This window comes from Pipra filicauda, unplaced genomic scaffold, assembly GCF_003945595.2.
Source record: "Pipra filicauda isolate LSUMZ 115617 unplaced genomic scaffold, ASM394559v2 scaffold15_size4787011_pilon, whole genome shotgun sequence".
NCBI lineage: Eukaryota > Metazoa > Chordata > Aves > Passeriformes > Pipridae > Pipra > Pipra filicauda.
The window spans coordinates 1,082,539-1,104,490 of record NW_024104096.1 but is presented as its reverse complement, the minus strand read 5'-3'; the positions used below and the strand labels follow the sequence as shown (position 1 = coordinate 1,104,490).

General features: G+C 38.0%; 1 protein-coding gene across 1 annotated transcript in view; it reads left to right on the top strand.

Annotated features, from left to right (window-relative positions):
- The window catches only part of LOC120322842 (adhesion G-protein coupled receptor V1-like), a 91,821-nt gene extending 71,478 nt beyond the window's left edge, over positions 1-20,343 (top strand). The window contains exons 5-7 of the mRNA XM_039379172.1: positions 9,698-9,889; positions 11,416-11,593; positions 19,872-20,343. Of these exons, the coding sequence (XP_039235106.1) occupies positions 9,698-9,889; positions 11,416-11,593; positions 19,872-19,990 (489 nt within the window). The 3' untranslated portion in view covers positions 19,991-20,343. The remainder of the gene's footprint in view (positions 1-9,697; positions 9,890-11,415; positions 11,594-19,871) is intronic.
- The last annotated feature ends 1,609 nt before the right edge of the window (positions 20,344-21,952 follow it).

The window sequence follows — 21,952 nt, the reverse complement described above, 5'->3', positions numbered from 1 at the left end:
TCGTGCCATTGATTTTTTCTGTTAAAAAAAAAGAAAACTTGTAACCCACAAATGGAAATTCTAGAAAGCTTCAGATCTTATCCCACATGGAGTAATGCCTGCGGTTCTGATGCCCCCAACATAAGGACATGGATCTGTTGGAGCAAGTCCAGAGGAGGACATGAGATTGATAAGAGGACTGGAGTACCTCCACTGTGAAGGAAACAGGCTGATAGAGATGTGGTTATTCAGCCCAGAAAAGAGAAGGTTGGGTAGAGCCCTCATAGCAAATTTCCAGTATCTGAAGGGGGCCTATAGGAAAACCAGAGAGGGAGTCTTCATTGGGGACTGTAAAGGCAGGACAAGGAATAGTGGTACAAATTGAAAGAGAGGGAATTTAGATTATGTATTAGGAAGAAATTTTTCACTGGGATGGTGGTGAGACACTATCAGGTTGTCCAGGGAGGTTGTGGGTGACCCAACCCTGGCAGTTTCAAGGCCAGGTTGGATAAGGCCTCGAGCAACCTGGTTTAGTGCTGATGGCAGGGGGTGTTGGGATTAGATGATCTTTAAGGTCCGTTCCAACCCCCTAACATTCTATCATTCTATCATTCTATGATCAAATCCATATTTAATATCAGTTTGTTTTTTATTTTACTCTGAGAAACACTACCTATGAAAAAATATCTCAAGTAGTCTCTTGAGGTACTCCCTATTCTCTCCTTGTGCAGACTGGGAACAAGGAGGGGCAGAGGAAAATCAGCTCATTATCTCAAGCCAGAAAGCGTATGATTTTGATGACAGAGCCAAATTATACCTCCCCCTACTCTTGTTCACCTGCTTGTCAGATATGGAAGGACATCTAATCTTTGTCCTCATTTTTGCCCACGTTTCCCTTTCTTGAAAAGTATACCTATCCAAAACAGTTTTAGCTTCCTGCTTTATAAATAAGACTTGTGTTCTGCTGTCCCTGAAGCTGTGGAAAGACAGTAAATATCTATAGTAATTTTCATTAAAATCAAGGGAAGTAGGAAGTGTAGACTGCTGACAGTTCCTGTGAATATCACTTAATAGCAAAGCCTGCTATGCAAGACCTCTACTTCTGAGATAATCAGTTATCTGGTAAAATTGCTTCTGTAGGAATTTACCCATCTGTTATTCTCGATGTAAAAAGCATAAAAAAATCATTGTAAGGTATTTACTGAGGTCAGTTTTAACTAACGGGTGGTTGAAGATGGTGAGACTTTGGTTCCTTACAGCACTTTGTGTCTGTAGCGCTCTAATTGGCTGCAGCATCCTGAAAAGGTTTTCCGAGTAGTCAGAGAATGCTGGAGTGTACAATCACCTTATTCCCACCAGTCTTGTCCTAAAACACCCAAGCAGAAGATGAAAAGTAATCATATCAGTTATCCACAACCCTTCAGTTCCATCCAAGACAGTTTTTTGAAAGTTCCTTGTATTTATGGCTTCTGAAGTTTCACAGTTCATGTTACAATTTTTCATGGCACTACAGTGAAATAAATACAGCTAAATAAATAATCCATCCAATTTCTCTGTCAGACATCACAGAGTAACAGAAAATAGAGATAACAGTAAGCATAAGAAAGATTATGACACTGAAAGAATTCCTTAAGGACGACAAATGTTGTTATAACAATAACTTCTAACTGTACTTAACTGTTTGAGATTTTCTGTAATACCATGTAACAGTTCAGCAATAAACAAAAAGTTAGCTTCTCTCTTTTGACTCTTCCTGTCCACCCAATGCCTACTTTCATTTCCCTGTTTCTTTTATCTCTGTGTATTTATCATTAATACACATAGGACAGAAATTACTGCTTTAACAAAAAATAACAATAGAAAGAATAATGTGCTGCAGGAATAGCACTTTATTTGACTTTTGTTTGGGAAGATTGGCCTGAATGTATTTTTTTCAATTGTTTCCTTCCCTCTTGAGCTTTCAGCTTGCTTTCAGGTATAACTAGAGAATTATCTGGTCTGAGACTGTTAGTCAGGGATTCTCTTGAACTAGGGGCAGAGGCGGCAATGGCTTTATTCAACCACCTTTTCTTCTCTGTTTGAGAAGGAAATAAAAGCAGTAGTAGATGTAGATTGTAAGGTGTGTGCTAAAACATAGGGTTATAAATGTTTACCCTGGAAAGCAAGTATGAGAGTAAATGTCTGAAAAATTTTGTGAAGCATATGTGCAAATTCATGACCTCTGATATTTCTAGGTCTTTACAGACAATGCATCTGAAAAATAACCTGAGAAATAACCTTATTATGTTTGGTCTATAACCTTATTATGTTTGGTCTTCCTGTTTATTCTTTTCTAGTGTAAGGTTCATCAGTCTGTTTTTCATAGTATGTGATCTGGTTGCTTTCTCCTACCAGAGTGGTCCTCCATATAGGACAAGGCTCAAGAGGACCTCAAGGGATGCTGTCTTCAGTTCCTGTTGCCTGTGCAGGGAAGGAAAAAAAAAAAAAGGCAGAGGGGAAAAAATCCATGGGTAAATAAATGGGGCAGAGATGGGGAACAATGGGGTACTAGTCTAGTTTGTCTGCTATTGACTGTTCTTGACTTCCTCCCACCACATGTGGTTGGTGAGATTTGCTGAATCTGACAGAGGTCTGTAACAAGGGGCTGCAGCTAGAGGTGCGGGGGAGAGTTGGAAGCTGCTTCTGCATGCTGGCTCTGCCATATTTGCTCTCCACTTGTCCCACTGTTAGTACCTTTGGTCTTGAACTCAGTATTTATTCCTCAGCTAAACTGAAATACAAAAATAGGACTTTCTTGATATTTCCAGTATGACTACATTGGAAGGAAGTGACAGAATCTTATTCTAGCCCAATCTGCACATCTGGCAAGTTCAGCTAAGCCTCTGTATTTTCAGTACATCTTCAAGTTGAACACCTCTCTTAAAATTTGAATCTGTACTCTTAAAACAAACAACAACAACCAACCAAAAAAGAGCCAACCCCTACCCCCTACAAAAATAAAAAATAAAACTCCCCAAAACCTTTTCCACCACTGAACTGACAGTGCTGAAAACAGAAGTACAAATAGTTGTGTGGGAGTAGCTACAAGTGTGCTGAGAGCTATGCAAAATATTTATAGTGATTCTGAGTATCCAAGCAAATCTGATTTTTAAAGATGTGCCAAAGTGTGTGTACTTTTCAGGTAAGCCTTAGCCAAGTTTGGACTGAGTGTCCAATCTGAGCTGAGTGTAGTTTGCCAAAACAGATTTATGGCTTTGGCTTTAGGTAGAAGTTGCAAGATTCAGCATGGTGTTGGCATAGCTGGTTCTGCATAAAGAGAAACTTGGCAGTTTAGACTGAAGTTTCCTGTGTTATATTAATATTAGGAGAACTTATTAATAAAGCAGAAAGTGCAGTATTCTTTTCATTATTACAGATTATACCTGTAACCTGTGTATTTGTGGAATTAAAACTTTACCAAAAAAAAAAAAAAAAGAAAGCACTGAAAATAACTATATTTCAGGGAAAACCTGAAAACGCATTCTTAATTTAATGATATATATTAATTATTACTTTTATTCATTCCATTTGTTATGGTAGCTTCTGTGCTTGTGTATGTGGTGGCAGTTGACTGGTTCAGCAAGTGTTTCCTGTCAAGATGGTATGAATTTTGCAGTTCTCAATTACATTTATTTTCTTCAATCACATTTTTTTTGATGTGAATTTTTAGGTCTGCAGCTGTAACTGACACAAGTCTTTTCCTGCAGAGCAGAATGGGGAGTAAATACCTCAGGAAGCAAAGTGCAGATAAGCAGTAAATGTTCCAATAGAAACCGTGATAAGTTGTAGGACGGGTGAGAATTACAATGGCTTCATGAAAACTGGTGCTTAACCGCAAATAAACAGACAAACCCTTGATGATACACAGCAGGTTCAAAGTCGACTTACTAAGTGTAATTGCCAGTTGGTAGAGTTGCAGTGCTAAGGACAGGGTTTTACAACAGTCACTTTGAATGCTAAGAAGAAAAGTTAGATTTAAACAGAAGGGTCTGATTTATGTTTCGAAGGTTAATATAATTGGAGAGCCGTGAGTGGGAGATGTTAAGCAATGGCTAAAGATGGTTTATCCCGTGACTAAGAGGTTACGTCTGACATAAAAATAAAAAGATCTTCAAGCTATTCTAAAATAAAATATGGTTTAAGAAGATACAACAGAAGATACAGCAAAATAAAATGTACATTAAAGACTGCTTTTTGATATCTAAACGTGCACAAAAATGCCATGTCTGCAATTTATTACAATTATCTCTGAAAACAAGGAAGAAAAGGAAATAGGAAAGGAAGGAAAGCTTTCCTTGCAGAAGGAAACAGAATTATATGTTTTGTGTTTGCCACATGGTTCACATTATTAATACTATTGCAGGTATGAATATTCATTTCCATGGTTAATCCAAAAATTATAAGGGAAATGACATCAAATATATGTTGTACATTGTGAGTAATTTTTTGCTGTACAGATACTAGCTTTGGAATGTAGTGAAACATGAAAATTATTGGATTAATCAGACAGGTAGTTTTCCCAAAAGCAGGGGGTACTTGTTATGTGAATGTGGATTAATCCACAACAGTCTTTGACAGCCAGAGATGGAAAACTACATAAGAAAAGAGAAGCCCACAACAGCATCCCTGGCCATCAACAGCAGCCTGGGAGGAACAGCCTGACCATTAAATTGACAAGCAAAGGACTTCCTAAGACTAGTTGCCAAGAGTAAATTAGTGTAGTCCAGACAGAGAATAAGATGAAATCTCACTCTTATAAGATTAAAAAAGCTGAAATGAAACTAACCAAAATATAAACCAACATGTCTCAAAAGCTGATCCAAATATAGACAACTCATCTGTCGTCAGAGGCACCTCTTTTTTGTGAATTTTTGGGGCTTTTTTAACCATTTGGCACCAATAAAGGTGTAACTGTAAAAATGATAGTAATTTTGTAGCCATGGTGACCTATGGATCAGGATGAACCATTTTTGGTAACTTAGGTCTTTTTGTGATCTAATCCAAGATGCCAACTTTCTTCAGAAGCCTTGGTTTCACTTAAAATATTCTCCTTTGTAAAAACAACTTTTAATGATACAGTCATGTGATGATAGCAAGCCAAAACTTCCACATTAAAATAGGAAGTTAAAGAATGTCTCTGTAGAGTGCACACAATTTTTGTTAGTGCTAATACATACCCTGAAGCAGGTTGAGGAACTGTTAAAGTAAATGTTGAAATTACTTTTCTTCCCCAAAAATCTTTTTAAGATATTTAGTTTTATATATAAAAATACCATTCCTCTAAAACAGATGACATTATCTAAATCCACTTATCCTTGGAAAAATAGGTTTTACAATTTCAGGGTGGAGTATCTCAGACATGGTTAAAATACTTGTGGGAAAAGTATGATGTGTGTTAGTTTTTAAAAAAAAATCTAATGCCTTGGTGTGATTGTCTTTATTATATCAATAATAAAGTCATGAGATACAGTAGTCATCTTGGTTTTCTCTCCATATGTAAAAGGGAGATCATGAAGTAGTTTGTTGATTGCCTACAGGCTGTTGTATCCTTTCTCATTGCTATTCACACAGTTAATTTTCAAATTTAAACATACTGTAGTGTGAGCACAGTAAGTTGGAACATGCAGAGTTAGAGGACAAAGAAACAGAGAAACTCTGAGTGTCAAATGTGCAATAAAGGTTTTCTATGGATCAGTCCTCCACATCTGCATGGGATCTCATGAAGTAAAAAGTATTCTGTCCTTTATTGACAGCTGTGGAAGTCTGTCCTTAATTTGCTAGCTTCCTACAGTGTCACTCAGAATAAATAAATCAAGCTGTTGCGTAGGAGAATCCCCCTCACATCACGTACCAGGAAGTATTTCCCTTCTTCTATAGAGAAATTTCCACGGTCTCTTCGGGCAACTTGTTCCAATGTTTAATTACCCCCACATTAAATATGATTTCTTTATATCCAATTGGAATATCCCTGTTTCATCTTAAGACCTCTATCTCTCATTCTGCTGCCGTGGTCCTCTGCCTTCTCCATAAATACCTCTTGTGATGTGAACTACCAGGCATAACCTAGGGCAGCAAAGAGGCTGTTTCCACCTCACTGGCCAAAAAGGTCCCAGTGGACTTTTACATGTGAGTTTTCTTTAAGACAATTGTAGCTGTGGTTGATATGGATAATTATTTCCCTGACAAAAGAGCAGATGTGTAGGCCAGCTTGCTGAGATGAAATATGAAGAGCTTAATTGTCTTCCATTAGCATGTATTAGTAAAATAACCAGCAGCCTTTACAGACACTCTCTTGCAAACTTTTTTCAGGTAGGCACCACATCCGAGAGGAACGGTAAGTTGCCTGTCTATGTTCCCGACTTTGGGACAAACTTATTGTCTTCTTGAAGTAGTTCTCACCTTCCGCCATGGGAAATACATTAGTAACTCTTTTTGCTCTTACCTTTTATTGTGATGTTTCACTAATATTACTATCATAATGTAGTGGGGTTAAATGTTTTGGGCCCAGTGCACAGAATTTATGTAGTTTTACCATTAAATCCTCCAGAGTCCTAGATCTTTAGCTTACTTGTTCAGTCTGCTTTTATGGAGCCCAGGTCAAGCTCTTAGGTTATCAATCAGTCATTTCATTCTGAGACCCAGGAGTTTCTCATGGTCTCTCAGTATGTGCTTGTGAGCTGAGGAGAATGGCTCTCAACTGTATATGCAACAGCAGAGCAAACTGGCACTAGGCTGAGATTTTGGGGTTTGTGTTTTGGGGTTAGGTTGGGATTTTTTGATGAAATCTTCTTAAGAATAAAAAAGTAATATTTGCCACAATTTTAACAGAGATGCCATTGCCTGTGTTACTAATATCCATACCCAGACCAACCTCCTTTCAATCCTTTTGGAGTGTGCAGGTTACCAGCAGACTTGTCAGCAGAAATTGACTGCTCTCTGCATTTCATACTTGGTCCAACCATCAAGGACAACATCTGTGTGTCTGAAAAAGTACAGTAGTTCCAAATTGACCAGAGTTGTTTATGTATTAAACTCAGAGAAACATATGTGAGAATGCCAACAACCTTATTTTTGTAGTGGTTTATGACTATTTTTACAGTGTTTAAGGTTGAACACCTTATGGTTTGTGGGTGTAAAAAGTATGATGAAGGATGGTTCAATCCTCATATTGGGGCTTTTGAAAAAACCCACTGAGACTGTGAAAGCTCTGGTTGCACTGACACAACCTGAGTGTCTGCATCCTGCCTGTGATCTTTCAGATTAAACAGCCTGGGAGCTGCTGGTGCAAAAATAAATATAAATCAGTATGATTTAATTCATGGCATCTTCATGTGTATGGTCATTGGAACTCGGTGCTGTTTGAGCAGGACTATTTGCCTTGTTTTGACTTCCTACAATTCTGTTTTGGTGGTTTCTAAGATGCAGAGTTGTCACAATAAGACCACAAAACCCTTCTGATACTTCAAACAAAACCACACTGACAGTACAAAGGAACTCACCTCTACAGAGCGTTATCCCCTTGAGACTCTATATTTCAGTAAGAATATAGGTCAAAGAAAGTTCCATCCTTTTTCCAGCCAAGCAAGAAATTTTCTGCCTAGCAGCAATTCCTGTGAGCATGTATTGCCTACCTAGGAATGTTTTGTTTTATTAGGTATAAGGTTCTATTTCTAAGGCACTGCTGTAACATTTTGCAAGAGTGGAAGAAGTAAAACAAAATTTTTGTTTCTGTTATCTGTCTCAGCCTGTGACTCCTCCTGTCCTTACACAGTCAAATAACTTCCCTGAGTCCATGTGCTCATTATGGAAGGACCTAGAGGAGCTGTTTCATCACCTATCTGCAGAGAGTTAAATCAGGACACCAGGCCGAGTTAAGGAAATAATTGTGGCACTTTATTAATGTTTATTTGTTTTAGAAGAGTGAGTGTCTACAGTTGAGGCTGCACAGGAGAGTGACTTCTCATGGACCTTGTATGCCAATGTTCCTGCAATTTCAAAAGACAGAGTTATGTAGCATTTTCAGCTAATGGGTTTTCTTGAAAAGCACAAAACCACTTGAAATTTGTGTGCAACTTTTGTGGCTAGGTCCTCAGAGACTGAATTGCCAGAAGCTACTCTGAATTCCGTGTCGTCACTGTTATCTGTTCTTCTTGAGGTTTTTATCCTTTTTATATCCATTAAACAAATTAAAATAAATCCATTTGCTGGTCCCATTATGCTTGACCTACATCAGAGTCCTTGGATTTGTTTATGGAATGAAAGGACATTTTGGTTCCTTTTTAATGTCTCTTAAGTGCAACATGTGTTTGCATCAGTTTTTTGGAATGTATTTACTTACATGTATCACAAAGAAATTTTCTCTCAGTGAACTGCTCGGAGTCCTCATGACAAATAAACAATAATCTGGAAAAGTGGAAAAATATTTTCTCAAAATAATTGTTTTTAACACTTTTCTTTGGTGGTTTGCTGTTAAAAAATTTCACACACAGAGCTTGTATAGCTTTATAGCAGCTGTAGAAGGGTTTTCCAGTGTTTGAACAGCTGAGACCAAAATCCCATTGAATCCCATTAACTTCTGTTATGTGTCGCTTGGGACCAGATGGTTTTATCATATCGTTTTAGCAATAGAAATTAATAATCTTTGTATCATGGAGTGCTATTGGCTGGAAATGAGCATATATCTTGGGTATTTGCAATCTCCAAGTATTTTCATAATTCCTTCCATTAGGAATTCACAAATGTAATTATATGAAACTCCTTACTATTTATAATCCCAGTTAGTAATTTCATGCCAATGGATACCTTTGAAATTAATAGTTCTGTTTAGTACAATTGGTTTCAGGGGTCTAGAGGACAATGTGAAATACAAAAACCATTGCAAATGTAATTTTATTGCAGGAATTGGTAAGAATCCAGCAGTCTTCTTTCTGTTACTCTTTTGGTAACCCGTTCTTTAGTAATTATTGAAGTGGTTGATTTATCAGTTGGAATGGATTATTTTCCCTCAGTATAAGTGCAACTTAAAAAGTAAAGTAAGTCAGATTTCATATCGAGAAGTTCAATTACTGGATTTCTTTACAAACAAAAGACATAGTTATAATACTTTTCTTGGCTCAGTCTAAAGGTCAAAATTAGCAAGTTTTAAAGAACTGCAGAGGCATACAGCAGAGGCTTTGTGGTAATCAGAAATGAAGAACAGTGTTGAATTAGTGGATATCACAGAAAATCTAATTTATAGTTACAACTCAGTATCTGTGACGGCAGCAGTGCAGTTTGCATGAGGTTGAAACTGGGGTAAGAATGCAAAGAGCCAGCAGGTCAGCAAGGAAATGAAGAATTGTGGCTGCAGACCAGCAGCCAAATCCTATTGTAAAGGCAGACTTTAACCACATTTTCACTATTATGACAACTGTGAAACTCAAGTTGGTTTTGTTGTTGTTGAGAACTTGGTTTTGCTTTGCAACTGTGTGGGTTCAACCAAAAAATCATTTTAAAATACTTTGGGGGGGGAGGGGGGTGTGCTTATGTGCTTTTTAGCTGGAGGCCTCAGGATATGAACTTACTTTTAACTTTCAGATCTCTGATGGGCAGTCATGATGTCCCTTATTTTCCATAGAAAATTCTGATCTAAGCTCCCTGCATTTTACAGGCCGATGTTCTTTTTCTCCCTCTGTTTCAGGGTCTTTATGTCTTTGTGGTATATTTTATCTTGCACAACCAGCTGTGCTGTCCTGTGAAAGCAAGTTATACTGTAGACATGAATGGGCATACAACTCCAGGATCAGCATTTTTCACACATGGCAGTGGTCTGCCAGCTGCAGGAGGAGAGATCAGCAAGTCCACACAGAACCTCATCAGTGCTATGGAAGAGGTAAGAGTGCTTTATAGTGTTTTGTAGTCATTAACTTGTGTATTGAAAATGTACCTGGAGATTTAAGTGGCAGTTCTGAAGTGTAATATACAGGAATGAAATGCTAATTATTAAAGGTTGGCTTTGGGGAGGGGAACATTTTTTTTTTTTAGTTTATTTTAACAACAAAAATTGTTGTCTTTATTCATGGTAATGTTCTTGGAACTTACCATTACCTGATATCCCATCTAAAGAAATTCCCCTTTTCTATTTGAGTCTTTGGTTTGTTATAGAGGTTGATTAAACTGTCAAAAGTAAGTAACGAGAAATCAAAATATCAGGGTAATTCTTTCAGCTTACTGTAGATCTTAGATGAGCTTTAAGTCATTAATTTCTCAAAATTATGATGTCCAAAATTTCTGGAAACTATAATAGAATAAATTTAGAATAAAATGGAGAGGGGAGGGGAGAGGAGGGGAGGGGAAGAGAGGAGAGGGAAGGGGAGGGGAGGAGAGGGGAGGAGGGCTAGTTGAAAATTTCCAGCTAAACAGGTTTTCCAGGAAAAATACTTACTTGATGGAATTGAAATATTTCAAGAGAATATATCTGTTCTAGTCATAATTTTTGTGGAAACCAAAATACTTATGTGGCAGCTGTTTTGCCTGTTTTTCTACCTACTTCACTGTAGGTTTGTGTGGATTTTAAAGCTTCTCAGCTGCCTCCTGACAGACCACTAAATTTACTCAACTTCTCCCCAGTTCAGGGAACAGCACAGCTTCTCAGTCCTTCACAGCAAGTTTTTGTGTTCCTGAACATCTAAACAGTGGATGAGTATTGAACCAAGAAAATATATTTTGATTGGCCTAAAGTATACTTTTTTAGAGTTCAGCGTTTTGGCTTTTCATGACATTTTAAGGAGCAGATAGACTTGCAGAAACACCTCTTAACTGAAACACTCATTAACTGAAACTCTAATATTTTGTGCAGCTCCACCTTAAACTGAGTGTAGGAGAAGCTGATGTCAAAACTGTAAGACATCACTAGAAGCTTCAAAGACTGGCAAATTACTTTAAAATACTGTATTGATAAACATGGGAAGTGGTGGGTTGCCAGCTGTAAATCATGTAATGGAAATGAATGATGATTAGTTGCTATAGAAGGGAGAGGCAGTGCAGAGGCAAAGGCACTGATAAGAGAGGATTAAGCTGAAACCTTTCAGTACTTTAGTTTCCGTACTTTAAAGTTTTCCATTCTGGGGGTGAGTGTTCAGAAATAGCAATATTTTTATAATTTTTTGCTGTAACTAGGACAGACATAATAAACACAAGGTTAAATGACTTGTATTTGATTTACATGTATGTAAATATATATATATACATATGTATTATTTATTAAAAAGAAAAAAAGCTTTCTGGTTCACTATAGAAGTGACAGAACAGCTGGTTCCAAAATCTCTTTGTCTTCAGTTCAGCTCTGGTCATAGTTTTCAGTTTCTATACTATAGTTTTGATGATTACTGCATTTTTGTGTCTTTTTAAACTTTGCAGGTGCCTACAGACTGGGAGAGGGCATCCTTGCAGCCTGCTAGTCAAGCTAGTGCTGCCTTTAAGCAAAGTCCACAAAATGGCAACGTTTTCCACCCTTCTGGAGGATTTAGTACCAGCTCATTGGTTGCTGATGAGGAATCACAAGAGTTTGATGACCTAATATTTGCTTTAAAGACGGGTAAGTGACTTTCCTCCTTGCACCTCAAAGTTCATGTTGTTATGGTGTCATCATTCCATGAGCTCCAGTTAAGGAGGTCTCAATATAACCTGATTTCCAATGAAAATCTGAAAGATAAGTCAACATGGCACAGAGTCACAGCAGTGATACCAGATGAGATCTGGCAGACACGAGCGAAAGCCCAGCTGCACCAGGCATCAGGTGAAGTACAAATGGACTGGATTGGAAGCAGGAGGTCACGTGAATCATGTGAATGATTTTTGGGGATATCATTGAGCCCCACAAGAGACAACAGCAAGGTTCTGGTGACATTACCAGGTTAAGTCATCTGGCACACATAGTTTCAGAAGCTTGTTCCCTTCAGTGATATCCAGGGAAAGTCAAACTGGATGGAAGACTGAGAATGCTGCTAATAAAGGGATATTCATATTCAATAAGTTCATAATGAATAGGCTGAATATCCTAAGCCAACTTGCGTTACAGAAAACTCCTCTAATTGTGCAACCTCCGACATAAGAAGGACATGGAGTGATTTCAGAGGAGGCCATGGAGAAGTTTAGACCGCTAGAGCAGCTCTGCTGTGAGGAAACTCTAAGAAAGCTGGGGTTGTCAGATTGGAGAAGAGAAGGCTCTGAGAAGAGCTTAGAGACCCTTCCAATGCCTAAAGGGGCCACAAGAGAGCTGGAGAGGGACTTCTGACAAGAGCATAGACTGACAGGACAAGGGTGCAATGAAAGAGGGCAGATTTATATCAGATTTTAGGAAAAAAATTTTTGCTGTGAAGGTGATAAGGATCTGAAACAGGTTGCCCAGAGAAGGTGTGGCTGCCACATTCCTGGAAGTGTTCAAGGCCAGGTTGGATGAGAATCTGAGCATTCTGGTCTAGTGGACGGTGTCCCTGCTCATGGCAGGGGATTGGAAATAAATGGGCTTTAAGATCCCTTCCAACCCAAGCCATCTTCATAGGAAAATCTGTTTTGTACCTATTAATTTTACCTGGACATTTTGCAGACTACATCTACTTTGTTAGCAGTTAGAGGTTTTCTTTGTCAAGACTTTCAAAGCTAGGTGCAGAAGCTTACGGTTGCAAACCTTCTTTTAGGTATGTAAGAAGGTACCTTTTGCTTTTTAACTCCTTCCTGAATGCTTTGAAGGAAACCAGATAATTCATAGGTAGTTTATAAGATACAAAGCCATCCACATCTAACACTCCCACCATCACACAGTGTTTTCTGCTTAAGCAAGTTGGTTGGCATTAGTAAACTGCAGAAGACTGAGACTTAAGTAATAAAAAACAATCTAGGTAACAGCAGTAGTTATAATTCAACACAAATTCAGCACTTCATTATTTCTTCCTAAGTCTTCAAGCTCCATGCCTAGTTAATTTGTTTTCAGTTATTTTAAAGGCAGTGTGTAGAGAGCCAACTTTTGATTATCTTCCCTAAATTTTATTGTTGTATTCTTTATTAATATTTTATTAATTTTATTTCTTATGAGCCTTTTGTATTAATGTGATTTGAAGCAGAGACCTCAGGCCACATTTGGAGGAAAATATTTTTGTTTGCATTACTGATTCAAATAGTGTCTTACAATTTTAACCCAGTGCTTATTCCTGTGACCAAACTATGTCCCCATTTACAGGAGTAAAAAAACCCATTATTTCTAAATCAAATCAGTTGTCCCATCTGGTTCCAGCCCCACGCACAACATTTGAACAACATGAACTGAAGAAGTAGCGTGGAGCTTAGAGCAGCTTTGACCAGCAAAGCAGATGTTTATCAGCCATTGTCTTACACATAAGCTGTAGCTCAACATATACTTAATAATAAATAAAATAAACAAATAAATAAATAAATAAAAGAGGTTTTCTGTGACTAAAAATCTGTTCTATTATTTTTATCCTGTTCTCCAGTCCAGTTCAGTGCATGGCCAACGAGAGGGAGGCAGGGAACCACATGGAAACAATAAAAAGAGAGATGAGGTGGTGGAAAAGGTTTTTTTAAAAATCTGTTTGGCAATACAGGCTTATACTGCCAAAGTATTCGCTGAGCTGTTGTCTGACAGGAGTTTTATGATAATGGTTAAGCTAGCAGGCACTGAAACAAGGTCATCTTGTGATCTCTCAGCAGCACATTTCTTCCTCTCTTGCTTTGTTGCTTGTGCTCACATGAAACCACATCTGCTCAGGTTCAGTTTCTCCTCTTCTTCCTCTCCCCTCCTTCTATATGCCTTGCCACTCCACATCAGGTTGGTGCCCTTGAGCACCACTCTTAGCTCCAAGGAAGTGGTGGTTTTTGGCAACTGGAAGACAAGCACCTCTTCTCCAAGTGGGCTAAAGTGTATGGGCAGCTGAGATGCCTTCTAGCTGCGCTGCTCTCGCCTGTCATTTGCTGTGTGAGGTGCTTCTCAACCCTTTTTAGGCCAGACTTCATTTCAGTAGACTGAGAATTCCTCATTTTGAGGAGGCTTTCTAGAAGAGCAGAGAGAAGGTGCTTTGCCCCACATTAGCTAGTTTTATCACTTCTAAACTGTGGGATGGTACTTTTGGGTATAGAGGAAGATTAGAAATGCTTGATCCACTATTGTTTGAGCTTTACCTTTAATAAGCTGAAACAGAAACCTCCATTATTTCTTTTCCCTAAAACTGTCAGTCGATAACCAAACTTAGCCATAGCTGTGCTCAAATATTAGCTCCCACTCTGAAGGTTAACTGAGGATCAGCAGTGATTAGCAGAGGAACATGTAAAAATGTCTTTATGCCACTTTGTGCTTCATCTGTCATTTCACTCATAGTCCTTTTGCTGTAGTTCTGAGCTCTCTGAAGGTGACTTTACTTAAGCTGTCTGTAGCCACAAGATTTAACCTTGCAGCCAGGATCAGTGGCAAAGAGGGTATAATAACAGCAAAGCTAAAATTTCATTCCTGCCCTCCTGCCTCTGCAACTGACCTCTCTCAGCTGCAGAAATGAAGACAGGTTAAAAAAAAATCAACCAAACCCCCAAAGCAAAACTTTGTTCTTTGACTCTCCAGTGCTTAGTAATTTGCAGTGTGCAGTGCAGCTCCACAAATAGTTGTGCTGGCACACTCGCCCTTGCTGCTAAAGGAATGTGTCGTAGAACTGTGCACTTAGCCCTTGGTTCCACAATCATTAACGCTGGGCCTAATTACAGATTAACCTAAAATATGGACTGGGTCAGAGGGACACACACAACTGCAGTTCTAGCAAATCAGGTGGACAGCAGTGTACCGTTTCTTTGCCAGCCTTTATGCCAGCTTTATGCAAGCATCACATGGTGGTAGGATTTTTTTGTTTGGTGTAAGAAATACAAAAACTGGGCTTCTTGTATCATGGAGCCACTGTATCTGAATATCTTATTGATTAATTCCTCCTTTACATCAGATATGTTCATGTCCACGCAGAAATAAATACATTGTTAGGATTCACTCTGCTCACTGCATCACCTCATTTATTTTATTTTGTGAATCTTCTGGAAGGCCAGCCAGCTCCAAGGTAGCTTATGTGAAAGAAATTATGGAACAGTTATGGTAGGAAAAATGATTTAGGGACATGTCCTTCTCATTAATATGTACTAAAAACTTTTTTTTTTAATTTTTATGAATTTCTGTTAATTATTTTATTATATTTAATTTATGGGTTTTATATTGATTCAGACAGCTGAGAAAGTTATTTATTAATTGGTTTTTGTTAATTTAACTAATTAACTTCAGAAGTGCTGCTATTTTGGACTAGATCTCACTTTCTCTCTGATTTCTTGTGCAAGGTTTATGTCGATAGGCATTCTATTAAGACCACTGCCTTCCAGATTGTGACAGAGTTGTATGTTACTGTCATTGAGGATAAAGCCCAATATATACCAGAATTCCCTAAGGACCTCTGCTCTTGTTAGGGCTGGGGAGTTATAAAAGGAGCCAACAAGAATAAAAGTAGATAGAATCTGTCCCAAAGCAGCAAGCTACCCATCAGCATTGCTCTAAAGCATAAATACCATAAATGCGTATAGCTTTACTGATTTCTGAGCTTTCAGCTATATTCCCATATCCTACAAATACTCCTGTCCTCCCCCCTTCTGTGATGCACAAAACTGAAACAATTAATTGCTTTGGGTGAGATGTGAAATCAAACACAGCAAAAGCCTTTGAGAGAGGCCCAAACCCCTCCAGTGGTGATGGGTCACCCACCATGGTACTTTCCAAATATATATTGAGCAGTATCAATGGAGGATTCTGCTACCTTCATATCTTAATGTATTTTTACTCTTAATATAGACAAATGTGACAAATACTACATAAATATTTCAATATTTCTCTAATACTATGTAAATATTCTAATAGTTCTTTAATATGGAGAAGATCTACTAAGTTAAAAAGCTTATGTAAATATAGTTCATCATGGCTAGGCTTCGCGAACAAAGATTTGGGAAGGGCTCTACCCACATTTGTTACAAGCGCGTTGGTGGCTAAAAAGGCCAATACGAGATAGACATGTCCGGTTGCAAAAGGCACAGCAGAAAGACTCCTTAGGTGGAATATTCTGCAAGATACAATTCTTTCTGCGTTGAAAAACAATATAGTTACTACAATAACAATGCACTATAAAAGGATTTATAGTTTTCAATCTAATGCAGCTAGGGTTCCAAAGTGGGCATTTTATAAGCCTTGGTGGCACCATTGTAGGTGCCTGGTTTAAGAATCAAGTATCTCAGGTGACCATCATAAACAAGAGGAAACATTTGAAATTTCAATTCTGAAAGGTATTCAGTGCAGCGTCCTGGAGACTGTCTGTCACAGGGCAGATAGATTGTAGATGATGGCAAAGTGCCAGATTCATGCCCTGCCTAATCAGCCTGCATAATTTGTGTTTTGAAGGGTTCACTTAACAGAAAAAAAAAAAAAATGGAAGGAAGGGTAACCAGTTTGCCTATTCATTCAGCTTCTCATCTGTGGTTGTCACACATATGCTACCTGATGGCTATTGAATGTGACCGTATAATACACAGGAAGCATTTTTAGTTCAATCTGAACTTTATTTATAGTTCTCTTGATGTGACTGTTGGTGTCATTTCTGTGAAGTCAGAACGTGAAAGAAGAATTAAAGTTTGTTTGTGTAGCTTATTCACATACATCTCAACATGTAATATAAATCATGACTAATTCAGAAAACAAGATGGAAGTGCTTGAGAGATAAAAGTCTCCCCAGAGATGAGTACAAAACCAAACTCAGTATCCCTTAAAATGTTTTAGTGAAAGGCTGAGCTATCTCTGAGCAAGCAGATGACAACAGTCAGGTATGTAGGGATGCACTGATGATACCTTCACCAGCAGATGTCAGTGGAGGGGCCTCTCTGGGTTTGAAGCCTAGGCCTTGACTTTTCAGCTTGTCCTTCCATACAAAGAGAAAGGAAGGCAGGCTTCATTTTCCTGTCTGTTTTTCTTGAAATAGTCCCTTCACAAATCAGGGGAAAGTAATACTCTCTGCTACATACCTACCCCACGACTCTAGCATCTCTACAGGAGTACATGATTTTTTGGATCTGATTGAGTTTAAATTCTGCTCCAATCTGAGAATGGGATGTACCAATGAACTCTGTGAAACTCCATTGTGTAAGCAGTCATACCCTTTCCAGTCTACTGGCTGTTTGGTAAACTAGTATCCTGGTTACATTTCACTGCTTATTCCTAGAAAGGATCAGCTCTAACATAGTTTGTCTTTGCATTATCAGCAGAACAAGGCCCTCGTAAACCCAAAGTACCCTTCTTCAGTCTGCGGCTTACCAAGTTCCTGGTAAAAATCTCTGTAAAAAAAAGATCTTCCCTTACTTTGCACAGAGCACACATAAAGCTTGCACATATATGACATCTAAGAATATACATAGTGTAATACTGTTAGATCCGTATCTGATCTCTCTACAATGACCAGCAAAAGATTCTTTAACAAACCCCATACTGAATAATTGCAGTATAGCCGCTGGTAAGACAAATATTTTTCAAACTCCAACAGCCAGTGTTCACCTCAACATCATTAGAATGATCATATTTATGATTTTAAATGTTTTTAAATAATTTTTTTTTTAATTTTTGAAATTTTTACCCTCTTCAGCCTGACTAAAAGTCTTGAATGAATTTCAATGTTAATGATACTACATAGGAAGTATTTTTGTTGTTTCTTCATTAAAAATATTTTATTTACTTGTTTTTTAACTTGCTTTTAACTTTTTCTTCCATCCTTCCATGGTAAATACAATAGTCTGATTTATCTTCTTTATTACATTCATATTTCATTTCTAAAACAAATAATTTTAGACAAGATAAGGAAAAAACCAAATAATTTGTTTAAGCAATTGCTGTTTTTCCCAGGACTTTCAAGCAGCTTTTGGTTATTATGGTCTGGTTCAATGAAAAGATTAAATGTGCATACAAATTTAAATCAATAATACAGCTTCATCATCTTCAATACACTTACAAACCATTATTTTAATGACTCAGAGCCTAATCTTGACTTTGTTATTGTATGTTGATGGATTTTTACTCCTGTCATACTCTGACAGTGGCTGTTGGTTCTCAAGAGCTTGGGTCATGCAGACCAAAGACCAGGACCCACCAATGTCAGTGACTGCATGTTCCCTCCATGACCCAAACACCAAAACCAGATGTAAGAAGGTTCATGGTGCAGCATACTCAGTTTTCACCTGGATCATAGGGCACGGACCCAAGTTTAGCCCCTACCAGGACTTTGTCCAGACCTCTACAGGAAAACCTGCCTAGTCCTGCAGGTTTTTCTGCCCTGGTTCTCTGGACCAAGCTCCATATTCAAGATTGCAACCTGACTTCCCACAACAAAGCAGCATCCTACTGCTGCCCCCTTTACTGCTTGTGGGGTGGTAGGAGGAAATGTGCTATGGGAAAACCTTGTAAAAGCAGAACAATAGAGAACTTAAAAAGATGAAGAAGAGACTCCAATAAAGTAAATGACCCTTATCTTGTTTTTTGTTGAACAAACCAAAACCTGTAATTTCAGCTGAGGCAGAAATAAGAATTGCACTATACACCTGGTAGAAACTCTTGAAAATATTTTTCAATATGAAGTGCAAATCACTGCCTCTCACAGCATACCTTGTTCAGGGCTGTTTTGAGCCCAGTGTCATTCTTTTGCATGTAGTTACAGATCTGCTTCTGCCCAAAACAAATAACTTCCCTCATAAGTGACATTGCTGTAAGTTTATGCCTGAAATTAATCTGTCTTGAAATCGTCATGCCTCATACTACTGATGTGCAGTTCTCACCAATTTTAAAGCCTAGACACCCTAAGCCCTAACAAGACCCATGTGTTGTTAGAATTTGCTCTATAGCTCAAAGACAAGAGCTGAAAAAGCACTGAAGTTTATGGTACCAACAGATATTCTGTGAAGAAATGGTCTGAAAAAAAATTACACATTTCATAAAAACTAGTGCAGGATTATGTAATCAATTCAAACCTCCCCCACAAAAAAAAAAAAAAAAAAAAAAAAAAAAAAAAAAAAAAAAAAAAAAAAAAAAAAAAAAAAAAAAAAAAAAAAAAAAAAAAAAAAACAAAAAAACCACAAAAAAACCCACCAGCTAAAACCAAACTAAAGCAAATAGGAAGCAACAAGCTGGCAGAACTCCTGTGACAAAAGGATGGAGAAGGTGGCCTCACGAGGTCTCTTCCAGGCATGTTTTGGAAGTTTCTGTGGACCAAAGTCTAGTATTCTCTTACAGTAGAAGGAAAACATAATGCACCAGTTCGTGCCACATGTGGGTTTAAAAAATATTTCGTCAGTGTCTTTTCTCATGTTGAAATTACAGTCCTATTAAAACAGCTGGAATTACAGTTTAACAGGGAAATTGTATCATTAAAAATCAATTATTCATGAAGAAGTCCTTGGAAATACCAGATTCTAACAGCCAGACCATGAACTCAGCCTAAGACAGGCTTTGATTTATGCTCTTCTGATTTCAAGGCAACCTCTGAATAGCTATTGTACCATTTACTGGGACAAATAAAATGACTGACAGCGGAATTATGAAAAAGTGTATCTGGATGGTACAAAAACATGTCAGATAATGTTATAATCCATGGATTCAGAAGGGTAGACTAGTAAGAGGAAACTTGCCACATGATTGTGGGGTAGGGAAGCATTTCAATAATCAGAAGAAAGCAGAGTGGGATATGGTATCCCCATTTCTGTGTTGGGATTTCATTCTCACTGATTCTTATTTTTGTTGTTTTTCTCTATTGCAGGTGCTGGTCTCAGTGTCAGTGATAACGAATCTTGTCATGGCAGCCAGGATGGAGGAAGCATGGCTAACTCCCAGATCGTAGAGCTTAGGAGAATACCCATAGCAGACACTCATCTCTAACTCCACAGCTTGCTTGGGTTTTTTTGTTGTTGTTTTTTTTTGTAATTCAAGCTTCAATATTTTTATATTTGTACTTCCTTTTGCACTAAAACGCTATATGAAACTGTAGTAGAATGCTGTGATCTTTACTGAACGTTTAACAAGGAATGTTTGCTTGAGATTTTCTATATCAGAAAACAAACTGTAAATTTCTTAGAGTGGCTGATCGTCAGTAGATACCATGGGGATTGGCCTAGAATTGTATCTTGTAGGTAGGTGATACATTTCACAAATTGTAGCTTTTTTTAATTAACTGTATGTGTAACACTGATTAATAAAATCAATAAAGTCTGTTTGATACAACCAGTCTGTTATTTCTGCTCGCTGCTTATGAAGATGGAAGGTGATGCAAACACCCTATTGGACAGGAAAGCTTTCTAGTTGCGCAGTTGTTCTAAGTTTCCTAAGATGTACTCTTCTCACTGTTTTCTGAGTACCCAAATCTGTGAACTTTACACATTCTAATAAAGACACAAGTCCTGAGCCAGAAAGCTTGAAATTTAAATTGTGACATGATAAATATGAGATGATCTGAAACATACAGAGGAAAGGAGAGATGAAGGAGTGTGTCAGCAGCTGTGTGCTGTGGACTGCTTGACCTTGCTGGTTTCATAATAGTAAGCTCTCTCACTCTTCTCACAGTTAGAAATAAGGGGGTGTAGGATCCCAAAATCAAATACCTGCAGAAAGGAGTCTGAGCAGTGTCAGCAAAAGGCCTTGGGCTACAAAAGCTAGGGAAAAAAACCTCAGCTTGAGGACCAGACAAGATATCACCGGTTTGGAATGTCCTGCCCAGACCCAGAGAGACTGTACTCTGATTTTATCAAGCCTCTGCATAAAATCCATTGTTGTTTTCCCCCTCCCTGTGTATCCTGTGTATTCTGTAAACATTGGATATCTGTCCCCCATGTAAATCCCCAAAAATGTAATCCTAAAATAAGTGGTTTTTCCCCATGATGTAAGTGCTAAACCCAAAAGGTGTAACTTGGGTTTTTCTCTTACCTCATCCTTGTAAAACCCCCTGTTTGTAATAGCTTCGCCCCTCCATGAATATGTAGACCCTAGACCCTTAAAATATCCGCTTGTAAGTCCAATAAAGGATTCCAGATTCTGCCTCCAACTGGGATCTTGTTAGCTTTGTTGTCTCCCACAAGGGGGAATTCCAAAGAGTTGAATTTTCTATTAATCTCCATGTGTGCCATGCAGATATCCCTGTTTGGATTAAAGGGTTCAAGTATTGCATTACAAACAGAGTTAGATCAGTAATCTGTGATCATAAATGAGCAAGAAGAGTTCCTCCCTTGGAAGAAAAAAATAGCAGAGGAAATGTTTCATAACTGAGTGGGGAGGCAGGCTGGTCTTGTAGGAATCATTAACTCTGCTTGTGCACAGACACTCTGGAAGAAAAACACATTAAATCAGGAGGCCAAGGGAATTTTCCTCTGAACATTTCTAAGTGTAGTATAGATATACAGTAAATGAGAATGCAAGCCTTTCATACCTTCCTCAGGTATACCTTGTCTAAAGGCTTCATAGTGGGCAAGCTCTGAGCAACAATCTCTCCTTTTAAAAGAAAACTTTTCTTACAGAAATCTTTCCATGACTTTTGATAGTGACATTCAAATTTTACTATATCTAATTAATTGTTGAGATAACAAAACAAAACAAAATAATCTTACTTCTGTGTCCCAGTTCTGTGATAGCTGATAGGACTGAACAGCTTATAGTCATCACCCATACCCAAGGCAGACATCATCTTTAAGGTCCGATGCTGCAAAAGCGTTCACAGACATAGGAAACTATTTCTAGTCAGCAAAGCCCTTAAACAAGTACTTTTAAAATACACATTTGAACTGGGAGATCAGAGTATGTTTGGGTATAAATAGTACATGATCTGCTGCATTGAGTATTAAATTTTCTGAC